The 9,750-nt window shown below is 44.6% G+C and overlaps 1 protein-coding gene across 2 annotated transcripts in view; it reads left to right on the forward strand.

The window, feature by feature from the left end:
* The window catches only part of RIC3 (RIC3 acetylcholine receptor chaperone), a 34,737-nt gene extending 25,198 nt beyond the window's left edge, over positions 1-9,539 (forward strand). Inside the window, exons 5-6 of one of the 2 annotated variants that reach the window (XM_075548452.1) lie at positions 2,264-2,412; positions 9,103-9,539. In XM_075548452.1, coding sequence (XP_075404567.1) covers positions 2,264-2,412; positions 9,103-9,539 — 586 coding nt within the window. The remainder of the gene's footprint in view (positions 1-2,263; positions 2,413-9,102) is intronic. The other variant, XM_075548453.1, reaches the window with a different exon arrangement.
* The last annotated feature ends 211 nt before the right edge of the window (positions 9,540-9,750 follow it).

A 9,750-nucleotide genomic window follows, 5' to 3' on the forward strand; every position in this document is an offset into this window, starting at 1 on the left:
AAAATTGTGGTCCTAAACCATTTTTTCATAGCTTTGTCTACTCTTCGCTCTACTATATACATAGATATATTTACAGCACATACAAACATGTAGAAATATCTTCTATAGACCTATATATGATTATGGGTGTTGTCCCATTCAGCTACCTGTTAGGCATCTATGTCTGCCCCTGGGAGCATCTGATTATAACTGAATATGGAATAGGCAGGGCTTCCAGTCACAGCATTGAGGCTCTTTGATGTGGAAGAAGTGGACACATAGTGTTTTTTTTTTCTTCTCGTTGAGGTCTCCTCAGATATCGTGACATTGGAGGGTGAATCCCATGTTTCTCCTTGCTAGGTTCAATACATTTGCTAGGTTCAATTCATTTGCTAGACTTGGACATCCCCTTACAGAAGGGTCGCGGGGAGGAGACAAGCCAGTCAGGGTGCAGTGTAGCAACGATGAAACACAAGTTTCCTCTGGTTCTTTAATGCTTCCTCCCTCTACTATAATGATCCCAATTCTACCTTACAAATCTGGCTAGACCAGAGGATGTACACTGGTACAGATAGGAACTAGAAACACAGGGAATCCAGGACAGATGAACTCCTCAGGATCAGTGGTGAGAGTGGTGATACCGGGGGGGGGGGGGGGGAGTAGCAGGGGGTGGGAAGGTGGGGTAGAAAGGTGGAACCGATCACAAGGATCTCCATATAACCCCCTCCCTGGGGGATGGACAACAGAAAAGTGGGTGAAGGGAGACATCAGACTGTGTAAAACATGACAAAATAATAATTTGTAAATTATCAAGGGTTTGTGAGGGAGGGGTGGGGAAGAAGGGGAAAAATGAGCTGATACCAAGGGCTCGGGTAGAAAGAATGTTTTGAGAGTGATGATGCCAGTGGATGTCCAAATGTGCTTGACACAATGGGTATATGTATGGATTGTGATAGGAGTTATTCAGTCCCCCAATAAAATGATTTAAAAAAAATACGTGTGCTAGGCTGAGCATCAAGAGGAAGACAAGCTTGGGATGAGCTTGCTACCCCAAAAGCTGGTATAGAACATGGTGTTTTCCTGCAAGCATGCTGTGTTGACTGAGAATCCATGGGTTTTAAAAGGAGAGTGGTAGCCGGTTCAGTGCCGCCAGTAGCTAGCGCTGGTCCCTAAGCAGAAAGTCCGAGTCAGGCCTTGCGTGCACACCGGTGCCCCAGTGCTTCCGTCTCAACATCCCCATAGAGTGAGTCTCATCTTTCTTTGCAGTCATTGGCTCAGAGCCACCGGACGATGATGAGACTTGAACCAAAGCTTTCTAAACTGTAGAACTTGAGCATTGTGCTCACCCATGGCCATTAGAAGTCAGGTGACTGGTTTTAGTTAGAGCAGTATGATAGATTGATCAGCTATGTGAATAAATGCAATTTCCCGCCTCTGGGCCTCAGTTTCTTACTTTCTCTAAACTAGAGGATTGAGTGTCAGAATGATCCAGCTCTGAAATTTTATGGCATGAACTCGATGGCAGTGAGTGTGGTCTTGTTTTGAATTTATTAATCCTTACCCCTGCACCAATTGATTGAGCATGATAATTCTAAGGTTGGCCTAAAAATCCCACTGCCATTTAATCAATTCAGACGTGAAAAGACTCTATAGGACAGAGTGGAACTGCTCCTTTGATTTTCTATGACTATTATCTTCACAGGATATTTCTCCCATATTTCTTCACAGATTATTTCTCCCTTCAGAGTAGCAGCTGGATTTGAACCAACTGTGTTAGGGTTAGCAGCCCAACACTTAGCCCACTATGCCACCAGGATTTCTTAGGGTTGGCCTACTGGCATATTTTCCCCTGGTTGAAGCTAACAGCATAGCGTATTTTCTTTTGATGACCTTGCTGCAGAGAAAAGGGGCTTGTAGGAATGGAGTAATATGAACAGCAGTGAAATTGCTTGGAGTTTAGAGCATCAGGACAGAGAGGTTTACTGGAGAGAAGACTGGACTGAAAGCCAAGACAGCCAGGGCCCAGTCTCAGCATTGACCTTCACTCACGATGGGCCTTGGGCAATCCCTTGATCCATTCTAGACGATGGCATTCCCATTGGTAAAATCGAGTTTTGAACTAACATCTCTGTAATCTCATGCCAGCTGCGCAGTTTCTAGGGTCCGTAATTGTTCTCTGAGATTGGCCTTCCTATTCTAGGATCTAGACAGGTCTTGGTGATGCTTATGTATATGGCCAAGGAGTATGTACCACCAACTGGCTGGATTATCTGATCTTTCTGAGCAGAGCACAGACGGTGACTTCTGACCAAGAGAAACAGTTGTTGCATCAGCTCCGAGAAATCACCAGAGTCATGAAAGAAGGAAAATTCGTCGACAGACCCACTCCAGAGAAAGAAGCCGAGGAGGCCCCTTACATGGAAGACTGGGAAGGTAAATGATGTCTTCTCCTTTCTTTGCTAGCTGGTGGCACAGATGAAAGAGCTTATAAAATTAAATATTTTAAAATCAACTTTCTTATTGAGGTGCAACATATACATATGCAATGAAACTCACTAATTTTAAGTGTACAGTTGGAATAGGTTTTGGCAAGTGTATAGTGTTGTGTGATCATAACTTAGAACATTTCTCTCTCCCTCAAAACGCCCCTCCCCTTTGCAGCTAACCCCTCCTGCTGCCCCTGGCAACAGCTGCGCTGCTTCCCGTCCCTACAGCTCTTATATAGATGGCTTGTGCACTTTGTGTCTGGCTGTGCTTGAGTTAGCACAGTGCTCTTGAGCCTCGTGCATGCCGCTGCATGTTTGGTGTCGCTGGCCTGGGTCTTGCTCGCGAGTATTGGGAAGGGGCCTCGGTGGCATATCGGGTTCTAAGCGCACAGCAGCCATCAGACCCAGCAGCCCTCCCTGCAGGAGAAGGAGGGGCTTTCTGCCCGAAAAGACTGACAGCCTCAAACCCCACAGGGACACCGAGTTCTACTCTGCCCTACCGGGCAGTCGCTTTTCACTCAGTGCCAGTGGGGTTGGAGAATTTGAGTCTTCTGTTGTATAAATACACTGTAATTAATTTTTCTGTTCACCAAACCAAAAAAAAAAAAACAACACAACAAACCCTGCCATTAAGGCGAATACTTGGACAGTTTACAGTGTTAAGCAGTTATAGGTCAAGCTGCTATGCAAATTGGCATAGAAGTCTTCAAACATTTGTTTGTCGTTCTCTTGAGTATGTGAGGAGGCTTCAGAAAGTTTGTGGAAAAGGACTGAAAGATAGTGGCATTTTTCTATGAATTTTTGAAGCCCCCTCATATACCCAGGAGTGAGAGTTCTGGATTCTCTGGTGTTGTTTAACTTTATTAAAAACTGGCCTGGTACCCTGCTTTCCAAAGTGTCTTTATCAAATTGCCTTCCCACCAGCAATGTGTGAGAGTTCGTTACTCCATGTCCTTGCTGGCTTGTGGCGTTGCTGTCATTTGAAGTGTTCTTGTTAGGGTATTAGGAGCCCTAGTGTCGTAGTGGTTCAGGTTGACTACTAACTACAAGGTCAGCAGTTCATGACCGCCAGCCACTTCTCAAGAAAAAGGCAGGGCTTTGTACTCCCATAAGGGGTTACGGTCTCAGAAACCCATCGGGCAGTTATGCCCTGTCCTACAGGGTCACGAGGAGTAGGAGTTGACTCTTTGGCCGTGACTTTTCGAGTTTGAGTAAGTGTATAGTGGCATCTCAGGTGTGACTTTTAATTTGCACATCAAATAACAGTCTGTATTGCATATTCCAAATGGTAAATGATATTGAACATTTTTTCATGTGCTCTCTTGCCATCTGTATATCTTTGGTGAAGGATTTGTTCAAATCGCACCTTTTCCAATGGCTTAGTTGTCCTCATATTGACTCGCAGGAATTCTTTATATATTCTGGATGCAAAGTGCTTTAGAAAATGGGTATTTTTGCAAATATTTTCTCCTAATCTGGCTGACCTTTGCATCTTCTTGAAAGCTTCTATAAAAAGCAAGTGTTTTATTTTTATGAAGTACAGTATATACTGCTTTTAAAAATGTGATCTTTTGTGTTCTACTTAAGAAATCTTTCCCTAGCCCAAGGGCTGGCACAACCTAAATTTTTCCCTCCAGTTTTCCCCTAGAAATTGGGTGGTTTTAGCTCTGACCTGCAGGCTTGGCTCTCCTCTGTGAGGGTTTTGCATGTGGGCTGAAGCCCGGTCAGAGTTTGGGTTTTCCTTTCATTATGCCTAGCCTGTGATGTTCCAGGGCCTTTGGTTGCATTTCCTTGGCTTGTCGTTGGGTGGAAATCAGTTGACTGTGTGTGGGTCTGCCCTAGATCTTCCATTCAAGTTCATCAATCTATATTTCGGTACGTAGACAAGTAACCCACACCGTGCGTTAGACATTGAGCTACATAAGGTCAACAGTTCACAGCCCCCAGTTCCTCCGAGGGAGAAATATGAGACTGTCTGTTCCTATAAAGATTTACAGTCTTAAAAATTCTATGTAGGGTCACTATGAGTCAATCAACTGGATGGCAGTGCTTGATTATTGTAGTTTTGTATTAAGTCAAGTAGTACACTTTACTAACTTTGTAACAGCACCCTCAAAAAAACCCAAAACAAAATTATTTTGGCTAATTCTGTGTGTTCATTTGCAAAAACAAACAAGCAAAAAACTTGATGGCATTTTCATTGGCATTAATGGAAGCTATAGATAAATTTGGAAGAACTGGCATATTAGTTATGAACATGAAAAAATGTCGAATCGTCCAGTCTATGATCATGCGATCTCTCTCCATCTGTTTAGATCTTATTTCGTTTCTCTTTCTTTTGTAGTTTTCAGTATATAGCTCTTACACATATTTTGTAAATGTATTCTTTTCTTTCCTTTCGTTCTTTGTAAATCCAAGTCACTTATGAGGGAAAGGGAAATCTCAGGTAGGACATGCCATTTCTGGACCGCTTGCAAGGCCGGCCTGGAACTGCACAAGAGTGCACCATGTGCTTCAGGGCAGCGGAAACCCCCGGGGAGAGCGGCCATGGAGCCCAGGAGGAGGAATGCCACAACCGAGAAGGAGAGCGCCCGCTCCGGAACCGAAAAAGGGTGGTGGTGGTGGCAGCGTGTTTTTATGCTGTTACAAGTGGTATTTTTATTTAAATTTTAATTATTTGTTACTATGATGAATATCTTTTTTTGCATTATGGATGTGTATCTTGTGGCCTTGCTAAATTTATTTTTTCTAGCAGCTTAAAAACATTGTTTTGACTTTCTTAGGATTTTCTATGTAGAGAATTAGATGGCCTGCAAAGCAAGTTTTTACATCTCCCTTTCTCATCTATATATTCAGGCCTTTTGCTTTTTCTAGACCGTGCAGCGCACCACTAAGTAGAAATGACGAGGACAGGCGCCTTACTTTCTGATGGGAGCATGCACCAGACAGTCTCCACCAGCACAGTGCCAGGGCTGCCCGGCAAGGCCGCCCGTTTCTGGTGGAGGAAGCGCTCTTCTGTTCTTGCTGGGCGGAGAGTTTTCATTCATGAATTTATTCATGGATTGGGTTTTATCAACTGAAATTATATTTTTGTTTTGAGTCTGTTAATAGGGTGAATTATGTGACTGACTTTTGAATGTTAAAACAACCTTGCATTCCTGAGACAAAACATACTTAGTTTGCTGAGGGCTGTTTATGTCTGTGTTTATAAGGGATATTGGTCTGTGGCTTTCATTTCTTGTAATGTCTTTGGTTTGTAATTCAGGATAATGTTAATCTCATAAAGTGCTTTAGGATGTGTTCCTGCTTCTGATTTCTAGAAGAGTTTGGGTAGAATTGGTTTATTTCTTCCCCTTTTGTTCTAGGAAAATTCCTCAGTGTGATTTTCTGATAGACTAATTTTGTTTTCAGCTATGTTCATGTTGATATGTTTTCTTTCTCATTGAGTTTAAAATTCTGTGTGTCATTATTACTTTCTATTTTTGATACTTCATTCAACACAAGGTTTTCTACTCCTGTAAAGAATTAGTCTTGGAAAATCCAAAGGGCAGTTGGACTCCATTTTATCAGGTTGCTATGAGTTGGCATTGACTCCAAGGCAGTGAGTTCTTACTTTCAGGAGCCCCGGTGCCATAATGGGCTATGATTTGGGTTGCTAACCAAGATCAGCAGTTCAAGAACACCAGCCACCTCGTGGGAGAAAGATGAAGCTTCTGCTCCTATAAAGACTGAGTCTTGGAAACCCACAGGAACAGTTCTTATTCTGTCCCATAGTGGTCACTGTGAGTTGGAATCAGCTCAATGGAAGTGAACTTGGTTTAGTTTTCCTTAAATTCCTGCTTTCTCCATTTTCATTTGCAGTGCCCTCTTAAATATTACTGGGAATATCAAGTTGATTGGCATTAACTCCTATTGCTTCCATTGACTGTCTCATGAGAGCTGTATTACATAATCTGCTTAGTTTGATGATTTCCTCATAGGACTAGTAAATTTTTCTTGCTTACTCATGTTTAAAATTTTTTTTTCTTAGTAACCAGCTTTGGTGGCTTATATGGGCGACCTCAGCAATCGTGTGGGTCACCATTTGAGGTGCCTCCGTGGGTCTCTCCTTATTAAGCCAAAGCAAATAGTTACGGAAGCCCAGGCCAAGTTTTGTCTTTGGTGTGATGAGATGACAGGATCCTGGCAACAAATAGCTTTCAATTTTCAGTGGCTTAGAGTTAACATCCAAACTTCCCCAGCCCCGACCCTTGACCAAGGAAGTTGTATTGGCCTTGGTTAGCTAAGCCCCTAGCATGTGTCTGCAGTAAGTTAATCCTAGAAATGAATATTGCATTGGCAAGATTTTTAACGTACTATCATATAATGCTGGTGAGGGTGTAATAATAAGATGGATGGTTTTTATACTACTGGTAGGATTGCAAATTTATACCCCTTTCTGGAAAATAATTTGACAGAGTGTAAAAAAGGCTTTTAAAATTCTCATTCCCTTTGGCCTGGTTTTCATATTTCTAGAAGTCTCCTTTAGCAAAATAGAGGGTATAGATTTATATTCAGAGATATTTAATTGCAATGTTACTTCCAATCGGGGAAAATTGGAAAGTCTTTTACTGTCTTAAGAGGAGTGCTAAATCATCCAATTATGTGTGGCTGCATGATGGACTATTTTGCAGGCAATTTTGTAAGGCCTAATGACATGGAGAAATGCTCATGGTACAACGTTGAATAAAAAAAATGAGGGCATATCATTTTATATGCCAGGTGACTCTTCAAGGTAATGCAGAAACAGTCGCAGCAGTACATCGAGAAGGCACTGAGCGAAATCCAAGTCGGGTTCAGAAGCGGACTGGAACTAAAGGCTATCATTGCTGATGTCAGGTGGATCTTGGCTAAAAGCAGAGACTACCAGCCACACGTTTGCTTGTGCTTTCTCGACTGCGCAAAGACATTTGACCAGGTGGTTGACAACACATTAGGGATAACGTGACAAAGAATGGCTTAAAACTCAGAAAAGGTGCACACAGGGCTGTATCTTTTCCTCACACCTGCTCAGTCTGTATGCTGAGAAAATAATCTGAAAACGTAGACTGTCTGAGGGGAACTCAGCCCCAGGATGGAAGAGACTCATTAACCACCTTCAGAAAGCGGATGGTAGTGCACTTTCAGTTGCCTCCTACGCACATGAAAGCTGGCCTATGGGTAAGACAGAGAGAAGAAGTGATGCATTTGAATCATGGTGTTGGTGAAGAAGCGTGAGTATACCACGGGCCATCAGACGCAGGACCCCGCATCTCATGGAAGAAGCAAGGATGGCACAGCTCTGCCTCGTGCTTTAGACGGGTGGTCAGGGGCACAGTCTCTGGAGGATAGCATGCTGGTGAGGGAGAGGCTCAGCAGAAGGGAGGTAGAGACCATCACGAGGTGGACTGACACGGCAAGGTGGCCAAGGATGGTGGGATGGCACTCCACTGGGCCTGGTGCAGACGGTCTCTGTGAGCCGGAGCCGGAGCTGACTGGAAGCGCTAACGTCCTCATCCTTCTTAATTAAAAGAGAGGGAAAGAAACTGTTCACTCCTGGGAAAGAGGCCAGGAGTCAGTACAACATATTGAGATCAGTGGTGGCATTCTGGGTGATTCGCCTTCCGCTCTTAAACTTGTCTCTATTTTTCCTGTGTCCTACAGTAAGTCTGTGTAGCAGGGGAAAACCCCAGTAAATGTTGTGAAAATGTCTCCCCCAACCCTGCGCTACATGAAAAAAAAAAGACCCCTACTTTTCATCATGTGTAGGGAGAAAGTGGTTTGTGTTGGGACTGAATTTGCCAATTATCACGATGTGCAAATGGGTTCAGGATTCTGCAACCCGGGGCTTTGTGTAGTGAGCCCAGCATTGCCAGCGCTGGCGTACAAGCTCCACTGCAGCCCATCTGCCGCTCAGGCGCGGCTTGGCTGACACAGATTTATTTCATTTCTCTTCTTAACTTGGCAACCTTTTCTCTCTCATTATCACAGCTGCGACTCGGTACCGCACCACTCATCTTGTTTACTGGTTTGTTATTTTCCTTTGTTGCGTTTTGTGAAGCAGAAGCAGCCAACAATGGGAATTCTGTCTCTTGGAAATGCAGTGCTTGTCCTTGGGGATCTGGGGCTTGTCTTGCAAACCATTTCCATTGTTTGGAGAAGTAGAGGCTTCAGGGGTGTCGTTTTCAAAGAGCAAAATGTTCCTTGCCTCCTTCTCTCCCCCTCCTTTCCTCCCCCACCCCTTACCCCGGAAGTTCTGAAAATGGTTCCAAATAGAAATGATAAACATTAGCCTTGAGCAATGCTTTCCCCATCTGGTATTTGGTGCATTTTCCCCAAAAACTGAAGCTCCTGTTGCTTGTTTAGTCTTTACCAACAGGGCTGATGCGCATGGTCTGAGACTTCTGGCTCTGCCCCAGCGCCCCACACTTCAGAAGGGATTGCCGTCTGACTTGAGAGAATTGGCCAGGTTGCTAAGGACTTACTCAAGTGTAACTTCGGAGATGTCTTGAATAGATTTGTTAGGGTAGGGTGGCTGCTGCCTGAGAATCCTCTGAGCCAGCGCCTTCCTTCCTGAAGAGCCGTACTTTGTCAGCCTTTGCGCTGTTTTTCTCTCTAGGTTATCCCGAGGAGACTTACCCGATCTATGACCTTTCAGACGGCATCACGCGTAGACAGGAGACAATCCTGGTGGATTACCCTGACCCAACAGAGCCTTCTGCTGAAGCCCTCGCTGAGAGAATGGGGGGACTAGGAGAAGGCGCCGACCACTGGGACTGGGGGAGTCTGCCCACTGAACCCCCGATCCCAGGGCAGAATTCTGTAACCTCTCGTGATGATCCAGAGCCAGCAGCGTGTGCTGGCTGCTCCGGTGAGGAAGAGGACCCTGCTGTCTTGGCGGAGAATGCTGGATTCAGCGGAGACAACTACAGTGAGCAGGAGGAAACCACGAAAGTGGAGTGGCCCCAAGACTTCCGGGATGAGGGTGCAGGCGTGGATGGTACAGCACACCCCGGGGCCATGCTGCGGAAGCGGAACCTCCAGAGTTTAGAATGAAGACCGCCAGTTTGGTGAGGTAGCCATGACTATGGTCCCAAGGTGACTAGACTTTTTCTCCTCTCAGATTTCATCCTGGTCCCTGTGCTTCATTCATTCATAGCTGTCGGGCCATTACTGTGGCATCCTGTAGCTGTCCTGTGCTCACACACCTGTCACCGTGTAAAACATCATAGAGATTAGTGTGAATGCACATAGCGTTTCTCCCACC

This window comes from Tenrec ecaudatus, chromosome 4, assembly GCF_050624435.1.
Source record: "Tenrec ecaudatus isolate mTenEca1 chromosome 4, mTenEca1.hap1, whole genome shotgun sequence".
NCBI lineage: Eukaryota > Metazoa > Chordata > Mammalia > Afrosoricida > Tenrecidae > Tenrec > Tenrec ecaudatus.